At 38.9% G+C, this 19,722-nt stretch overlaps 1 protein-coding gene across 1 annotated transcript; it reads left to right on the top strand.

Moving 5' to 3' along the window:
• Window positions 1–6,901: 6,901 nt before the first annotated feature.
• Window positions 6,902–13,213, top strand: SOCG_03651 (ATP-dependent DNA helicase recQ; the record flags this gene model as incomplete). Its single annotated transcript, XM_013163563.1, has 10 exons — window positions 6,902–7,934; window positions 8,000–8,218; window positions 8,260–8,604; window positions 8,655–9,557; window positions 9,864–10,528; window positions 10,766–11,564; window positions 11,743–11,863; window positions 12,043–12,265; window positions 12,432–12,776; window positions 12,836–13,213. 10 exons carry the CDS (start codon window positions 6,902–6,904, stop codon window positions 13,211–13,213), a joined length of 5,031 nt encoding a protein of 1,676 aa, XP_013019017.1.
• Window positions 13,214–19,722: the final 6,509 nt, after the last annotated feature.

Below are 19,722 nucleotides of genomic sequence, written 5' to 3'. Positions count from 1 at the left end.
CTTGACGATCGTAGTACACTTTACCAGAGTTGGGCTGCGGTGTGATATGGAATGTAATGCATTCCAGCGACATCCATAAAACTGAAAAGTGAATTCTCTCGTCGCTATGTAAACAGCCATAAAGACTCGCAAGCCGAATACGATAAGTGGAATAGGACTACACGCAAGCGTCTACTATACATAATAATGATATATAGCGTAGTATATAAGTAAATAAACAAAAGTCAAAAATTAGTAAATAAATAATAAAATAAAGTGAAAATATTAAAAAAAAATTTTTTGTTTTCTATTGTTTGTATGAATAAATAATGTATATTCAGACATGTTTCAAAGCGTGTATCCAGCTCGTTCATGAAATAATATTTTCTTTATTTAAATCAATGAAATAAAAATATTCAAACTCAACAAAGTGCTTTTGAATGGATTTCATTCGCTAGATGTAGAGATATTCGCAATTTTGTCAATACAGTAGGTGAGTGAGTACAGTGGGTGTCGCAAGTAGATATGAAAGGAAACAGCCAGCGAACGAGCAGTGTTAAAGAAAGACAAACCGAATTATAACAAAATGAATTATAAGACATATTCGTTGATGAAAGAATAATTGAAACAAAGAAAGAGCAAAAAGTCATAAGTCAAAGGGATGAACTTGTTTGTTGCATGGAGGAATACAAGTCAAGCACAAGTCCAACCAGATTCCAGCACGACCCAACACAAGTAGCATATTAAAAGTAAAAGTTTATTTTGATAATAGGCAGCCTGTAGTAGGATAGCTCTGTGCTTGGCAGATAGAATTCTTTGTCGTTTGTCGTAAGAGAATAAGCAAGTGAATAAAAAGCAGAAAAGCATAAAATAAGAAAAAGATGAAGATAAAGAAAAAGAAAAAGATAAACTTGAAAAAGTAGGATGTTTGTAGAAATCTGAAGCGGAGAAAAGAAAACAGCTACGCAAAGGCAAACACTTTCTTCATCAACGATTCGACCAACTATTTGAATATTGCATGAATTCATTACACGTTTTATAAGTTTTATAAGTATTATATATTATATTTTATATATTTTAATTATATATTATGTAGAAAAATATTGAATTTGTTTTAGAAAATGAGAAAACAAGCTATGCTCAACGAAATAAACGAAATTTGTGTCGAGCAGTTGTAAACGGCGTGGCGTTGTTGCAAGAAGCCAACTGAATATAGCATAGAGTAGATAAAGATACAAACATTGTATTGTGCTGAAAACAAAACATTAATCGAAAGAGATCCATCAGAAAACAAGGGTATTCTTACAACAACATACTATAGCAAAAGAAGGGCTGTAGACTGAATCTAGATAGCTAGAAATAAAAAGAAACTATCGATGAAATGTTGAAATAAAGAAAAATACAAGAAAATGATGAATAGAGGATGATATTGGGCAGAAACGTTAGTGGAGTACTTGATTATCCTTGTTGGCAGGTGATGTGGGTGATATAGGTTTTACAGGTGATAGGTGATAGGTGATAGGTGATTCAGGTGATAAGGTAACCTGGGTGATGAGGTGATAGAGGTGATAGGTGATAGGTGATTCAGGTGATCAGGTAACCTGGGTGATGAGGTGATAGAGGTGATAGGTGATAGGTGATAGGTGATTTAATGCATTAAAAAATAAATTAAATAATATAAAATGTATTTGACACCATACAGATAAACACAAGTGGAAATAGAATATAAATTATAAAGTGAGAGGCAGAGGAGATAGTTCAAGTAGAAAACCCAAAATAAGAGAAAGAAATATTCGTAAAAAATAAAAAATGAATATAATAATTAATAAAACATACAACGAGCGCGAAAGCAGTTATATAGCAAGCACGGGATGAGGCAAAACATCAAAATTGCAGGGAGAAGAGAGGAGTGAGAAGGGGGACTGAAGGCAAAACAAGCAGAGATATTCGCAAAAAATTAGAAAATAGAAAATAATCAAAAGAAAAGAAAATATAAATAAAAATAACGAGAAAGAATCAGAAATGATTGTAAGATTCAAGTGAAGACGAGCAAGGAGAAGAGAATGCCAGAGGTGAGAGATGGAAAAGGAGAAGTAGGTATGAGAAGGCAGGCGAGACAACAGACAAAGGAGTAGAGAAGCAAGCATAAATAAAGAAAAAGAACGAAAAAGGAGATATATTCGTAAAATGAGTTTGAAGGAGGAAGGAAAATAGGAAGTGGGAGAGAAGGCAGATCAGGAACAGACAGAAAAGAAGGCGGAGAAAGAGAGAGGTGCAAGTTGGAAAGAGAGGAGAATAAGGAAAAATAACGAGAAAAAGCAGATGAGCTCGTAAAATAAAAGGAAAGACAGGAGGGAGGTATGAAGTGAGAGAGGTGGTGGACATGAGGGAGGGCGAAGAGACAAGGCAGTATGAAGGAAAGACAGAGAAGAAGAGGTAGAAGAGAAGAGGTGTGAAATAAAAGAAAATAAAGAAAAAAAGTAGAAAAGCTCGTAAAATAAAGATAAAGACAGGAGGGAGGTATGAAGTGAGAGAGGTGGTGGACATGAGGGAGGGCGAAGAGACAAGGCAGTATGAAGGAAAAGACAGAGAAGAAGAGGTAGAAGAGAAGAGGTGTGAAATAAAAGAAAATAAAGAAAAAAAGTAGAAAAGCTCGTAAAATAAAGATAAAGGAAAGCGGAAGGTATGAAGTGAGAGAGGACGGGTAGACATGAGGGAGGACGAAGAGACAAGGCAGTGTGAAGAAGAGAAGAGGAGGTAGAAGAAGTAAAAGAGAAGAAGGAGAAGTGGGTAATAAAAGAATATAAAGAGAAAATAAAATATAGAAAATATTAATAAGAAAATAATAGAAACGAATGTAAACATTAGGTGGAGGAGGGGAAAGCAGTAGTGAGAAAAATGGAGAAGATGAAAGAAGACAAGTAAGAAATAAGAAAAAAAGGAAAAAGGAAAAAGGAAAGAAATATTCGTAAAATAAAGGGAAAGCAGAGGAAAAAATAGAAAGTGAGAGAGAAGGCAGAGGAAGGTAGAGAAGAGGCAAGGCAAGGCATGAAGTAGAAGTAGAAGAGGGAAGGGAGAGAGAGAGAGAAGTAGGAAAATAAAAAAGGTAGAAATATTCGTAAAAAAAGAAGATGGCAGAAGAGGAAGAAGAGAGGCTTGGCGAAAGCACGGAAGGTGAAGTAAAGGCGACAGATGGGGAAGGCATGAAGTAGAAGTAAAGTAGAAGATGGAAGATGGTGAGTGGGAAGTAAGAGAAATAACGAAAAAGTAGAAATATTCGTAAAAATAAAGTGAAGGAGGCGGAAGAGGAAGAAAGGAAAAGGAGGAAGAGACGGGGATGAGAAGGGAAAGGCAAGGGAAGACAAGGGAGATGAAGTAGAGGTGAAAGGTGGGGAAGGAGGAGAGAGAAGCAGAAAAATAAAAAGCAAGAGAAATAAAGGAAAAGGCAGAAACGCTCGTAAAAATAAAGTGAAGGAGACGGAAGAGGAAGAAGGGAAAAGGAGGCAGGAGATGAAAAGGCAGGAGAAAGATGGTGAAGGGGGAGAGATGAAGAAAAGAAGATAAGGCAAGAGGAATAGAGAAAGATAGAGAAAAAAGGCAGAAACGCTCGTAAAAATAAAGGAAGAGGAGGAAGAGACGGGGGATGAGAAGGTGAGTAGGCGAAGTAGAGGAGAAAGCAGGGAAGGTGTGTAGGTAGAAGAAAGAGAGGGAGGAAAAAGATAGAGAAAAAAGGTAGAAACGCTCGTAAAAAAGAAGAAGGCGGAAGAGGAAGAATAGTGGGAAGGCAAGGCAGGGATAGAAGGGAAGGCAAGGGAGGTAATAGGCAAGAGAGAGATGGTGAAGGGGAAGAAAGAAGGAGGATGGAGAGAGGAAAAGAAGAGTAAAAGAAAGAAGAGAAGAAAAAGGTAGAAATGCTCGTAAAGAAAAGAAGACGGCGGAAGAGGAAGAAGAGAGGGAAGGTGACAGCACGGAGGGTGAGTAAGAGAAGAAAGAGAAGAAGAAGAAGGATGGAGAGAGAGAGAAGTAGGAAATAGAGAAGAAAAAGAAGTGGGAGATGGAAAAAGGAGAAAAGAAGTGGAGAAAAAGAGGTGGGTGATGGAAAAAAGGAAAAAAGAGAGAGGCGTGTGGATGAAGGTAGAGAAGGAGGGAGGAAGAAGAAAGTGGAAAAAGAGAAAGAAAGGAGGAGAAGAAGAGTAAGAAAAAAGGTAAGAGAAGAAGAAAAAGAGAAAAAGGCGCAGTGGGTGAGGAAAGGGAGAAAAAGTGGAAGTGTGTGTGAGGAAGTAGAAGTGAAAAAAAGGCGCAAGGTGGAAAAAGGAGAGAAAAAAAGAGAAGTGGGTGTGTAAAGAAAGGAAGAAAAAGAAAGTAGTGATGAAAAGTGAAAAAAAAGGAAGAGGTGAGTGTAGAAAGAAAAAAAAAGAGAAGAGGTGGAGAAAGAAAGAAGGGAGGTTACTTGGGTTACTTGGTTTGGGTTACTTGGGTTACTTGGGTTACTTGGGTTACTTGGTTACTTGGGTTACTTGGGTTACTTGGGTTACTTGGGTTACTTGGGTTACTTGGGTTACTTGGGTTACTAGAGGGGGAGTTTGGATGGATTCGGGGGTAGATGAGATGGGGGGATGACGTAGGTAGGGACCGATGGTCCCGGGGGACCGTGGGGGTAGTAGGAAATGGGGGACCGTGGGGGGGGTATGATTAGGGACCATTCAGGGACCGTTTGGGGACCATTGGGTTTGAAGGTTGGGACCATTGGGACCATTGGGAGCATTTTCGTCGTATGGTCCTTGGAGTTTGTTGGGGACCGTTTGGGACCGTTGGGACCGTGGGGGCCAGGGACCTTTTAGTTTTTAGGGACCGTGGGGGTTGTTTTCGAGGACCATGGCCCCTGTATGGTCCTCTGGGATGGGACCGAAAGATTTTTTGGTTGGGGGGGGGGGGACCATTCAGGACCATTTGGGGACCATGGTGGCAGGGAGGAAACACAAGCAAGTTAAGTTGTTGTTGAAGATGAAGATGTCAATTTTGATTTTGATTTTGATTTTGATTTTTTTGGTTTTGTTTTTTTTTTTTTTTTTATTATTCAATTAAAATAGTTTTTTTCTTTTTATTCTAATATTTTTTTTGGCGAGTTTCAAGGCTCGTTCATGAGATAATATTTTTATATTTTTAAACAATAAAAGAAGAAAAAAGAAATTGAAAAAAACTATTTTGATGCCGTTTGAACCATTAGATATCGAGTTATTGCTAAAGAAAGAGTTCCTATAGAAAAGGTAAGGCGGTGGCACAAAGGCTGGTGGTGAGTGGACTTTGTCGTTGAAAGGCCAACCAAGACCAAGTAGGCAGGTAAGTACGGTACGGTAGGGTAGGGTACGTTAGAGTAGAGTAGGGTAGGGTAGGGTAGGGTAGGGTAGGGTAGAGTAGGGTATGTCTAGACAGAGAGAGAAAATGTAGTTTGATTGCTGAGAATATTCGAAATTTTTTTTTTCATTTTATATTGTTTTATTTGAAAAATGCAATATATTGATAAAAATTTCAGCACGTATATCGAGCTCGTTTTTGAGATTCTATTTTTTTGTTTTATATAATAAAGAATGAAAAACATTTTAATGAAACTATTTTGACGCAGTTTCGTCAAGAAATGATCGAGTTATTCGCTAAAAGGAATTATTATGTTTACTTAGCGGCTCTCGCTCATAGTTTGCAAAGTATGACGTACAAGGTAAGGGTAATGCATAAAAGAGAATGCTTGTAAGATTTATACAGACAAAAGGAAAGGCCAGACAGAGGTCGTAGAAACGTAGCAAGTATAGACAACAGATAAAGCAAAAAGAGATGAAGTGACCGAAGGATGAGAATTCAAATGGTTTTTTCTTTTTTCAATTCATTTTATGTCTGAACCCTACAAGAAATTGGGTTGCAATTTTGTTTTGTATAGATTTTTTTGCTTGAAATACTTTTCTCATTAAGCTATCGGGTTTTTGGTCAAAAAATAGAAATAAATAAATAAAATGATTTAATCAAATATATAGATAAAAAAACGAACCATAAATATCCAACAGAAAAGACACAATTCAAAAAAAAACAAAAAAAAATAAATAAATAATAAAAAGTAAATAAATAAACAATGTGGGAAATAAACCAATACGCCGAGATTCGAACCCATGTACCTTCGCACAAGTCCGGGAAATTTGCAATAATCGACGGATCAGTTGATTACTAAGTTTTGACGTATAGGTGCGGGGTAATAGATGGTTGACGGACTTCGCCTTCCGTTTCTTTTTCTTTGTTTGTTTTACTTATCAGCAGAGTAGACAAAGAAGGGAGGCTTAGGGATACGGTGATTGGGAGGTCGCGTCGCGTTTCTTTGTTGATTTTCCCCGCTAGATCTGCCTTTGTATATCTCTTTTGTTTATTTCAAATATGACTATAAATACCCTTGTTAAAACTGTTTATTGTTATTATTCTTTATTAAATGTAAAATATAAAAGAAAGAAAGAAAGAAAGAAAGAAAGAAACAATCAAACAATGAAAGAGACAATGGTTGAAAAAATCCTATATAAACTAGCTTAGCCAATTGCAAATGTTGATAGTGAATCGACAAAAGACAAATATTGGATTTTGTCGGTCTACTGGTTTCAGTCGTTTTCATTTCATTGTTTTATTATTGATTATTTCTTATTTCTTATTTTATAATTTTATACTTTATACCCCTCACCCGGAGAAAAGAAGAAACGAACGACAAATGTTTTCCTGCAGATACTGTTCCCAGAGCTTTTTGTCATCCAATACTCTTGATTATCATCATCGAAAGTTGCATCAAAATTTTGTACACATAGCGATAAATGATAATCGGGATCCTACTGTCGTAAAGATGGTTCGGAACGAGGGTGGATGCTTTGTATGTTGCTGTAAAAAGCAGTTTACAATGCCTAATAAATTTAGGGAACACGTCAAGGGGTGTGGCACGTTTATTGATCTGTATGTTGTAGGACCCAAGGAATCGAGGATAGAAGCAGCAAAGAACAATCAGGATGTGAATGTTGTTGCAAAAGGAAACGATAAAATTATAGAGGGAAAGGAAGCTGTTTCGTCTATTGCTATTGATGTTGATGATGAAGAGGACCAAGATGAAACAAGGGACGACTATGGAAACGATAATGATGATAATGACAATGACGATAATACCGACCGAAAGGACGCGAATAATGATAATGACAAAGCCAAAAACAATGTACAACCGCAAAAGAATCAAATTTCGACCGATACCATCAACAAACTTCAAGACGAAACGGCTTTACCGTCTGACTATCGTTCTTCTTTCAATCTAATCTCCTCCCATCCAATTTCTGTTCCTGCACTATATCCGTCTCTTACTCCTACACCTACACCTACTCCTTTTCCTTCTCCGTCTCCGTCTCTTACTCTTACACCCAATCGTCTTGAGACTGCTTCGGAAACAGCATCTTCCGTTGCTAGGATTGGTGTTGAAGACGAGACGTTTGATATGAAGCAAGAATGCGTTTGGCAAGGTACCCAAGATAACTCTTGTTGCTCGCATGAGTCTCCTTACTACGAGATCAACCAAGGGTTAGCTACCTACGGCTTGCAAATTTTATCGATCCATGCTGTATCGTGCGTCGAATGTGGAGGTCTGCTGGATGTAGAACATGTCAAATCACACATGCAAAACGTTCACCATGTTTTTCGCTTTGAAGATGAGGTTGAAAACCTGTTTAAGCAGATGAATCACATCGATCTAAAGAGTCCATCCACCGTGTCGAACGAGCGTTCATCCTCATGGGAGACGTATCCGTGTATATTCGGCTTGCCTGTTTTGTTGAATGGATACGAATGTACCATTTGTTTTGATAGTGGAGGAGGTTTTGTTCATGGAATTGCGGACACGTTTTACCGTCATGTTCGACGGCATCATGGGAGGACCGTGAATGTCAATGAGTGTATGCGACGAGTTTCGTTGCAAACGGTGAAAAACAAAGCTATCAAAGACATCGATACTTTAAAGTGGATTTCGCTCCCGTAGTAGGAGAAGATAGAAATCATCAATTGGATTCGTTGATTGATTCTTGGTATTTGGATCGTGTGGACGAAGATTCTGATGCCGATGCAAATACAAATACATATACAAACACATACGCTAGAAAACGAAATGCAACTGAAGAGTATGGCGACGACAACGATTCGGTGGATGCTCGTCAAAAGAATTTGCTAAACCAGCAACTGGGTTGGGAGCCATTGTCAAAGCACTTGGCCGTAACTGGCAAGGCTTGATTGGATGGCATTACATTGACGGAGCCATAAACTCCAAGATTATCCTGGAAGAGTTGATTCGGTATTATTATAGAGGATTTCAGTACTTGAAGTGGATGATGATTGGCACGAGAAAGTTGTTTACAGAAGGAGGAAACTACAGTGCGCAAGAGCGTGGGTTGAATCCGCTGGAGCAAAGGGTCAGCGTCGTCAATTATGCGCGAAGTACTGCTCGGTATTTGATGTTTTTATTACGACGACCAAATTGTCAAAAGAATGGCCATGTACGATCCCATTTGGAACGGATGTGCAGAATCGTTTCGGCTGAAGCTGAAGCTGAAGCTAAAGCGAAACAAGGCGGTGGTCGAAAACGAAAAGAGATGAATCACACCTAGGAAAAGAAGCAACAGTCGAAGACGAAGATGCCAAAGTCTCTGAATGGATTGATACCGCTATTGGCGATGATGATAATGATAATGACAATGACATTATCATGATGGAGGAAGAAGCGTTGGATGAGAGTGAAGAAATCGAACGCGAACGTGCTTTACAATTAGAGTTGGAGCAACAGAGACAAGAGGAAGAAGCTGCTGGTATACAGAAAGACCAAAACAATGACCGAGGGCAACAGGACGGTGACGACGTTGACGACGACGCTGACGAGAAGGAAGAAAGAAGAGGGTTCTACTTTCGAAAGGATGAAGCGTATGCTGAATTGCACGAGGCATTAAAGTTGGCTTTTCTACGACAGTACGAATTCTCGGAAAGTATCCGCGACACAGAAATCGTCAAGTTCTTGGCATGCTTGTCTCTGCGTGACGATGGAACGTCAAGGTATGCGTATGAAATTTCGTCGTTCTTTGCTCCCTTGATTTATACGTGTCGTTTGGTCGCTGCCAGTGAATTGCAACGGTTGGTTGAGGAAGGAAAAGTCACACTGTCTTCTATACCAGAGTTTCATACGGCTGGTTCCTTTGCATACACACACGTGTTTCGCTATATATCTCTGGGCAAAAGGAATATCTACGACATTCTGTATGAAGCCAACAAAATCGTACGTGATGTGACTAGGACGGAGGGGTATGCGAATACCTTGGAAGGTCTGAACCCGTCAAGGGTATTGTTTCGACCGGCGTTCAATGCCAAATATACGATTGTTGGGAGCCATATCAACAATATGGTTGTCTTGGACCTAAGTGATCTGAGCCATCTGTATGAAAGCATGTTTTCAAGGTTGCAATTGCTCTTGGAGGAATTATGCTTTGGTGTGGATATGGAAAAGCTACTACCAAGTTCTTTGTTACAGTCAGTTGGTGACGATATTAACAATAGCAAGCTGGGGTATTCCTTTTCAAAGAATCCGTAGACATTCGGATGACGAGAAGTGTGCTGTTGCGAACGGTTTTGAAGAATGATGAACTTCGACATCGATTTTTGCCGCTTGTTTCCAGGGACGACTTTTACGACTATTTTGAAGAGCTTGTCCAAGCGAACAAAAAGAAAGCCAGAATGGCACCCAAGAGCAAGACTGGACCGATAAAGAGAAAGAGAAAGAGAAAAGAAAGGCTCGAGGATAGAGAAAAAGAACGACATGTCGTGGATGGATGACTTTGACGCAGTCTTCAAAAAAGATTTGAAATGGTCAAAGACATCGATTCTGAATTATGAAACAAAGGCGACCAAGTTCAATGAGCTGTTGTTTTGCTTGGTCTATATTTCGGCTGGACAACCGGCGAGAGCAAAAGAAATGGTACATTGGACGCTGAAGAATTCAAAGTACAAAGCACGAGAGCTGTACTTGATGTTTGGTCGTTTGATGATTTACAGCCGGTACGACAAGACGAGAAACATGAAGTTTGCGGAAAAGCCAATCCCTCGATTCCTCCCAGAGTCTCTGTCAACATTGGCCCTTCGATACTATGCACTAGTACGTCCGTTTCAAGCATTCTTGAGCTCTGTGAAAACAGGAAACAAACAAGCAGCTGCTGTTTATACGAATGCTATGTTTGTTGTGAATGGTGGGAAACGTTTGGATAGTGGGATGCCTTATCGAATATTTCCAAAGGTGACATATGAATGCCTTGGAAAGCCGTTGGGATTTCGAAATTACCGACATATTGCTCATTACTTTAAAGAAAGAAATTTAGAGGAAGACATGAGCAAAAATTCGTATTTTGATCTACAAGCCGGGCATACTCGAAGTACAGCGCTTCTCATCTATGGACGCACGATGGACAAGTTGCATTATTTGCCAGCGGATTACTTTGCGAATTTTTTCGAGCAAGTTTTCAATGGCAAGAGCTGCTAAAAATCAAAGACAACTCTGCACATGGTCTCTTGGTTGAACAATGTAATCCAATCCTAAAAGAAATTCGCGAGTCGACGAAAGAATTGAAGAGCATGCTACACAGTGCTAAACAAGCGGTTGAAGAAGAAGGTAAAGAAAAACAAAAGGGAGAAGAAAAGTCGCCAAAGCAAAAAGTGTGTGTTTCTTGTTTTTCGGCAACAACAACAGCAACAGCAACAGCAACAGCGACAGCAACAGCAACAGCCTTCGTGGTCGGATACTGGCTCTCGTGGGATTCCTCCTTCACAGATCTACGTTCAACTTTGCCGTTGGGCATTAGCCCAATTCTGTGGACTGAGTGCAAAGTTTCGGTCCAAGAAACAATTTCATTCAGTTTATTTTTCTGTGCAAGGTCAGAAGAATCTGATTATTGTTCTTCCTACAGCATCGGGTAAGTCATTATCATTTCTGTTGCCAGCCTTGATTGATAAAACCATTCGACCAAACAATACCACATTGGTTGTTGTACCCGCGATATCCTTACGTGAGGACATGATGCGAAGAGTTAACGAAACAGGACTTGTCGAATGCACGAATACTTGGACTCAGTACAGGAACCAACCCGTGACTCCGTCGTTAAAACTGCCCGACCTGTTTATCCTTACGTACGAGTCTGCACTGTCCAATTCTGCATTGGCTTTCTTTGAGAGTCTTGGCGTTGCTGGTCGCTTAGCTCGTGTTGTTGTGGACGAAGCCCATAGTCTGTTGACGGATAGTACTTGGAGAAACACTTTGCTACAGGCACCAAGATTGTCGGCATTGTTTGCACCGATTCATCTGTTGAGCGGAACGTTTCCACGACCGCTGGAAACTTGTGCTAGCAAAACTTTTGGTGCTACGTTTACCGTTGTGAGAGACATATCGACAGCGCGACAGAATCTATTGTATCTTTTACGTCCGCTAGTGGCTAATGCGTTTTTGAACGAGTTGAGTGTCTTGATGCAAAGAGCTAGTGTCTATGAGGGCGATGGTCGTGTGATTGTGTTTTGCCAAAAAAGCACGAAGTGGAATACCTGCAACGAAAGATTCAACGGTCGGATCTTTTCCCTTGTACAGATGCCACGATTTACACGGGAGATTTAGATGAAGCGGAACGAAAAAGTCGTTTGAAAAGTTTCGCAACCCGAATGGTAGGACACGAATCATGGTAGCAACCAAGGCGTTTGGTCTTGGGATCGACTATGGTGAAGTGCGTCTGGTAGTGCATTATGGATTACCGACTTCGTGTATGCAGTACGCTCAGGAAACAGGGCGAGCGGGAAGAGATGGTAAGTATGCTATTGCAGCTCTTTCTACCAGGAACACGATTCTGTGTGGTCCAAGCATGTGGACGAGTCGATGAAGATGTTTATGAAGGACAAGACGATGTGTGTGCGTTCATACTTTGCAGCAGAGATGGATGGGGATAGTGATTGTTGTTCTTCATTTGAGAATTGTGTATATTGTTCTAGGTGTGCACAGATGTTTCTTGGTGAGTCAGCAATGATAAATATTCATGGATCAAACTTGGGGAACGGAGGAAATCGTACGATCGATGGAAGTACTAGCGAAAATGCTCGTACAGCATATAGTTTCTCACCAAACATGGGCGTGAGCATGAGTAAGGGCAATGGCAACGGCAACGGCAACTTTTTGGAAAGTTCGACGCCAAAGCCAAAGTCAAAGTCAATAAAAGTTGGACATACACAGTCTTTTCTTCCGAGAAGGAAAAGGAAAAGGAAATGACAACACCCAAACTTGTTTCTGCCAGTACTCCAGAGTTGAGTAGTGGTATGTCTGGGACAACCTTGTTGACACCGGGCAGTTCTAGCTCGATTATGCATTCGCCAACGTTGAAAAGAATTATATTTTGGATAAGCCTGCGCATGACAAACTTGGAAAGGACGGTAATTCTCCAAAGGTGGATGATGAGTATCGTGTTCACTCGCCGTATATGTCGTTTCAGAAGCGGCTCGCTGCTTGGGACAAAGATTCGCCCGTCAAGAGAAACAAAAGCGCTGGTATGGCGACGTTGAGAAAGCCTGGTGGATATGTTGGAGTTGATAATGAAGAAGATGATGATGATGATGTTGAGCAACAATTGCAGCGCAAGAGATTGTTGGAGTATAAGAGTCGTGTTCAAGATGTCAATCAACAGTTGATGGATGAGAATGCGATATCAGCGTCAGTTGCTGAATTCTTTGGGGTATCGAAAGACGACTGTTTGTTTGCTTGATTATGGATCCTGATTCAAAACTCAAACAGCATCAACCGGGCAGATGCCCGATTGAGAGGAGTGCGTGTTTCAGGTGCCGTAAAACGGATCATGGAAGAGCCCATTGCAAGATGGATGTTCAGTTTAAGGGAGTATGTAAGTATTGTGGATTAACAATCCAAGAACATGATTCTGGTGACTTGGGATACACCCCGGAATGTCGTTCTTGGGCAAGAAATCAATTGATACCGCTTACTTATACGGCATGGAACAGTAGGCTGTTTAAAAAATCCATTGCAAATGAATTTCTCAATGGAGATACCACAGACGAAACATTTTACAAGTTTGTTTGTACCTCAACTATGAGGGTCTCTGGGTTTGTTCTTGTGATTCGACATGTGTTGGATGAACATTTGCATGCTCTGTAGCTCACTAGTTTAGGGATGAAAGTTTTAAAGTTGCAGGTTCAACTTTGACTCTTTATTTTAAATTAAATTAAACTTAAAATTCAAAATTCAAAGTTCAAATCAAAGTCAAACACTGGATGACTGCTTTGTCAAATATCAAACACATGATTGCTTTGATGTTGAAAAACTTTGCTAAATACTGTATAGTTATAGAATAGAGTAGATAGATTATGATAATAGATAATAGACAAAAATTATTGAATACAATTTAGTTGAATTCGATTCCATCGTTTGTAAATGCTGAAAGCTGTAGTTTTTATGTCGTAGTGTCTTGCTTACTTGGGAACTAGTTCAAGATGAAGATGAAGATGAAGTAAAAAAGTTCAAATTGACTTTTTTTTTATAGTTCAATTAGAATAGTTTTTTTCTTTTTATTCAAATACTTTTCATGTCGAGTTTCTGGCTCGTTCATGAGATGATATTTTTGTATTTTTAAACAATAAAAGACGAAAAAGAAATTGAATAAAGCTGTTTCGACACCATTTCGACCGCTGAATGTCGAGTTATTCACGATATTGTCTATGGTATGGATGGGCGTACCTACGTACTTACTAGCAGTTGGTGGTGAGTCTTGGTCTTTTGTCGTAGACAGGCAGAGACAAACAGAGACAGGTAGAAGAGGTAGATGAAAATGGAAAAGTATTGTTGAAAATGGTCAAAATTTTTTCATGTTATATTGTTTTATTTGAAAAATGCAATATACTAATTAAAGTTTAAAGGCGTATATCCGACTCGTTTTTGAGATTCTATTTTTTACGTTTTATTGAATAGAATACAAAAATACAAGTTTAACAAAACTCGTTTGAAGCGATTTGTCGAGTTATGTCGAGTTATTCGTAAAGAAAAGGTACGACATGCACTTGTGTAGGTAGGTAGGTAGTGCTCTCGACTTGGTGCTGGAGTTTGCCGGGTAGGATTAGGATTGGGCACTGGAAGCCAATTTGCAAAACTGATTTTAGCCGTAGCGTCTTGACGATCGTAGTGCACTTTACCAGAGTTGGGCTGCGGTGTGATATGGAATGTAATGCATTCCAGCGACATCCATAAAACTGAAAAGTGAATTCTCTCGTCGCTATGTAAACAGCCATAAAGACTCGCAAGCCGAATACGATAAGTGGAATAGGACTACACGCAAGCGTCTACTATACATAATAATGATATATAGCGTAGTATATAAGTAAATAAACAAAAGTCAAAAAATTAGTAAATAAATAAAAAAAATAAAAAAATAAAGTGAAAATATTCAAAAAAAAATTTGTTTTTCTACTGTTTGTATGAATAAATAATGTATATTCAGACATGTTTCAAAGCGTGTATCCAGCTCGTTCATGAAATAATATTTTCTTTATTTAAATCAATGAAATAAAAATATTCAAACTCAACAAAGTGCTTTTGAATGGATTTCATTCGCTAGATGTAGAGATATTCGCAATTTTGTCAATACAGTAGGTGAGTGAGTACAGTGGGTGTCGCAAGTAGATATGAAAGGAAACAGCCAGCGAACGAGCAGTGTTAAAGAAAGACAAACCGAATTATAACAAAATGAATTATAAGACATATTCGTTGATGAAAGAATAATTGAAACAAAGAAAGAGCAAAAAAGTCAAAGGGATGAACTTGTTTGTTGCATGGAGGAATACAAGTCAACCAGATTCCAGCACGACCCAACACAAGTAGCATATTAAAAGTAAAAGTTTATTTTGTTTATTTTGATAATAGGCAGCCTGTAGTAGGATAGCTCTGTGCTTGGCAGATAGAATTCTTTGAGTTTGTAAGAGAATAAGCAAGTAAATAAAAAGCAGAAAAGCATAAAGCATAAAATAAGAAAAAGATGAAGATAAAGAAAAAGAAAAAGATAAACTTGAAAAAAGTAGGATGTTTGTAGAAATCTGAAGCGGAGAAAAGAAAAACAGCTACGCAAAGGCAAACACTTTCTTCATCAACGATTCGACCAACTATTTGAATATTGCATGAATTCATTACACGTTTTATAAGTTTTATAAGTATTATATATTATATTTTATATATTTTAATTATATATTATGTAGAAAAATATTGAATTTGTTTTAGAAAATGAGAAAACAAGCTATGCTCAACGAAATAAACGAAATTTGTGTCGAGCAGTTGTAAACGGCGTGGCGTTGTTGCAAGAAGCCAACTGAATATAGCATAGAGTAGATAAAGATACAAACATTGTATTGTGCTGAAAACAAAAACATTAATCGAAAGAGATCCATCAGAAAACAAGGGTATTCTTACAACAACATACTATAGCAAAAGAAGGGCTGTAGACTGAATCTAGATAGCTAGAAATAAAAAGAAACTATCGATGAAATGTTGAAATAAAGAAAAAATACAAGAAAATGATGAATAGAGGATGATATTGGGCAGAAACGTTAGTGGAGTACTTGATTATCCTTGTTGGCAGGTGATGTGGGTGATATAGGTTTTACAGGTGATAGGTGATAGGTGATAGGTGATTCAGGTGATAAGGTAACCTGGGTGATGAGGTGATAGAGGTGATAGGTGATAGGTGATTCAGGTGATCAGGTAACCTGGGTGATGAGGTGATAGAGGTGATAGGTGATAGGTGATAGGTGATAGGTGATTTAGGTGATGAGGTGACAGGTGAGCGAGGTGACTTGGGTGATAGGTGATAGAGGTGAAGACTTGGTGAAAGGGAAATGTTACATAGGAAGAGAAGGAATTAAAAGAACGAAATAAAGAAGGAAGAAGAATGAAAATAATTTTATGATAATAATATTAACAAAAAATAAAATGAAATAAAAAGTAGTCAGTAAAGGAACGTAGAAGAAGAGAAAATAAAAACATAGAAATGAGGATGCAGAGAAGCAATAAGAAAAGTAGGGAAGAATGAGTGAACGAAAAATAAGAAATCAAACAATTAAAAGCAGAAATACTCGTTAAAACATGGGTAGGGAGAGAGGTAGAGTTAGAAAGGGGGAGAATGGAGTTGAGTTGGTGAGTGCTGGGTAAGGAAGAGGGACTAGAGGTAGAAGTACAGCAGAGTAATTTGGATGAATATGAGTAGATAGGAGGAATTAAAGAAGGACAGATCAATGAGAAGAATAGAAATATAAATAAAAGTTGAAGAAATCTTTGTTGGAACGACAAGGAGAAGAGTAAAGAGACGAAAGGATGTTTGGGTGTATAACTAAGTCAAGACACGATATATTCGTTACGAAAACATCAGAATAGAAATGAAAAATAAAAGAAATGTTTGGTGTGTTACAGAATGAAATGGGAAGAGTGGTTGTGGAGTGTGGTAGACAGAAGGAGAGCAGAGGAGGGTAAACAAAAGAAAGGAGAGAGAGAATGTGAACGAATGGATGAATATGAATGAAAATGACAACGCAATGCATTAAAAATAAATTAAATAATATAAAATGTATTTGACACCATACAGATAAACACAAGTGGAAATAGAATATATATTATAAAGTGAGAGGCAGAGGAGATAGTTCAAGTAGAAAACCCAAATAAGAGAAAGAAATATTCGTAAAAATAAAAAATGAATAGAATAATTAATAAAACATACAATGGGAGCGAAAGCAGTCGTATAGCAAGCACGGGATGAGGCAAAACATCAAAATGACAGGGGAAGAGAGGAGTGAGAAGGGGACTGAAGGCAAAACAAGCAGAGATATTCGCAAAGAAAATAGAAAATAGAAACTAATAAAAATATAAATATAAAAGAATGGTCGACAGTAAGCAAGGAATAAAAGTATTTGAGTGTTGGACAACTAGTGAATGAACAATAGATGTACAGAAGCAGAGGGAGAGAAACAAAAACAAGAAACGATCAGAACAATAAAAGAATATTTAAAGAAGAAATATTCGTAAAAAATGAGGAATGATGGGTGGAGAAAGAATGGAAAGTAGTAGTAGGCAGATGAGAAGGGAGGGAGGGCCATGAGAGCAGAGAGCAGAGAGCGGTGGACGACATCCAAGTGGGAATGAAACAAGAAGCAAGCAGGCCAAGAGAATAAATTGAATAGAAATGAAAAAATAAAAAAGGAATCAACGTAGAGATAAATAGAAAAGTTAGGGAAAGAAACAGAAACGATTATAAAGATGAGTGAAGACGAGCAAGAAGTAGAGAATGCCAGAGGTGAGAGATGGAAAAGGAGAAGCAAAAATAAAAGAAAATAACGAAATGGGAGATATTCTCGTAAAACGTAGGTGAAGTCAGGTGGGAGGTATGAAGTGAGAGAGGTGGTGGACATGATGGAGGGCGAAGAGACAAGGCAGTATGAAGGAAAAGACAGAGAAGAAGAGGTAGAAGAAGTAAAGTGGGTAATAAAAGAAAATAAAGAGAAAATAAAAATAAAAATAAAGAAAATATTAATGAGAATAAGTAGAAACGAATGTAAACATTAGGTGGAGGAGGGGAAAGCAGTAGTGAGAAAAATGGAGAAGATGAAAGAAGACAAGTAAGAAATAAGAGAAATAACGAAAAAAGAGAAAAAAGGTAGAAACATTCGTAAAAAAAGAAGGAAGAGGAAGAAGAGAAGCAAGGCGAAAGCACGGAAGGTGAAGTAAAGGCGACAGATGGGGAAGGTGAGTAGGCAGAAGAAAGAGAGGGAAGGGAGAGAGAGGGAGAAGTAGGAAAGAAACAAAAGGAAGAAAATAGAGAAATAACGAAAAAAGCAGAAACGTTCGTAAAAATAAAGTGAAGGAGGCGGAAGAGGAGGAAGAGACGGGGGAGGTAATAGGCAAGAGAGAGATGGTGAAGTAGAAGTGGAAGATGGAAGATGGAGAGAGGAAAAGAAGAGTAAAAGAAAATAGAGAAGAAAAGGTAGAAATGCTCGTAAAGAAAAGAAGACGGCGGAAGAGGAAGAAGAGAGGGAAGGTGACAGCACGGAGGGTGAGTAAGAGAAGAAAGAGAAGAAGAAGAAGGATGGAGAGAGAGAGAAGTAGGAAATAGAGAAGAAAAGAAGTGGGAGATGGAAAAAGGAGAAAAGAAGTGGAGAAAAAGAGGTGGGTGACGGAAAAAAGGAAAAAGAGAGAGGCGTGTGGATGAAGGTAGAGAAGGAGGGAGGAAGAAGAAAGGTGAAGAAGAAGAGTAAGAAAAAAGAGTGAAAAAAATAAGAAAAGAGGAAAGGCGCAGTGGGTGAGGGAAAGGGAGAAAAAAGAGAAGAAGGTGGAAGTGTGTGTGAGGAAGTAGAAGTGAAAAAAAAAGGCGCAAGGTGGAAAAAGGAGAGAAAAAAAGAGAGGAAGAAAAAGAAGGTAGTGATGAAAAGTGAAAAAGAAGGAAGAGGTGAGTGTAGAAAGAGAAAAAAAGGAGAAGTGAAGGTGGAGAAAGAAAGAAGGGAGGTGGTGAGAAAAAAAGAAAAAAGAAAGAAAAAAAAGTAAAGAAAAAAAGAAAAAAAAAAGAGAAGAGGTGGAGAAAGGGAGGGAAAAAGAAAAAAAAGAAGTGGAAGGAGGGAGGATGGGGAGAAGGGAGAAGATATGCGGGTTACTTGGGTTACTTGGGTTACTTGGGTTACTTGGGTTACTTGGGTTACTTGGGTTACTTGGGTTACTTGGGTTACTTGGGTTACTTGGGTTACTTGGGTTACTTGGGTTACTTGGGTTACTTGGGTTACTTGGGTTACTTGGGTTACTTGGGTTAACTTCTTGGGTTACTTGGGTTACTTGGGTTACTTGGGTTACTTGGGTTACTTGGGTTACTTGGGTTACTTGGGTTACTTGGGTTGGGTTACTTGGGTTACTTGGGTTACTTGGGTTACTTGGGTTACTTACTTGGGTTACTTGGGTTACTTACTTGGGTTGGGTTACTTGGTTACTTGGGTTACTTGGGTTACTTTACTTGGCTACTTGGGTTACTTGGGTTACTTGGGTTACTTGGGTTACTTGGGTTACTTGGGTTACTTAGGTTCCTTGGGTTACTTGGGTTACTTGGGTTACAAAAGGTTACTTGGGTTACTTGGGTTACTTGGGTTACTCGCCCCCCCGGTGGGTTACTTGGGTTACTTGGGTTACTTGGGTTACTTGGGTTACTTGGGTTACTTGGGTTACTTGGGTTACTTGGGTTACTTGGGTTACTTGGGTTACTTGGGTTACTTGGGTTACTTGGGTTACTTGGGTTACTTGGGTTACTTGGGTTACTTGGGTTACTTGGGTTACTTGGGTTTACTTGGGTTACTTGGGTTACTTGGGTTACTTGGGTTACTTGGGTTACTTGGGTTACTTGGGTTACTTGGGTTGGTTACTTGGGTTACTTGGGTTACTTACTTGGGTTACTTGGGTTACTTGGGTTACTTGGGTTACTTGGGTTACTTGGGTTACTTGGGTTACTTGGGTTACTTGGGTTACTTGGGTTACTTGGGTTACTTGGGTTACTTGGGTTACTTGGGTTACAAAAGGTTACTTGGGTTACTTGGGTTACTTGGGTTACTCGCCCCCCCGGTGGGTTACTTGGGTTACTTGGGTTACTTGGGTTACTT

Source organism: Schizosaccharomyces octosporus, assembly GCF_000150505.1.
Source record: "Schizosaccharomyces octosporus yFS286 unplaced genomic scaffold supercont6.2, whole genome shotgun sequence".
Taxonomy (NCBI): Eukaryota; Fungi; Ascomycota; class Schizosaccharomycetes; order Schizosaccharomycetales; family Schizosaccharomycetaceae; genus Schizosaccharomyces; species Schizosaccharomyces octosporus.
Note: the sequence above shows the minus strand (reverse complement) of the source record. Positions and strands in the feature narration are given on the sequence as shown.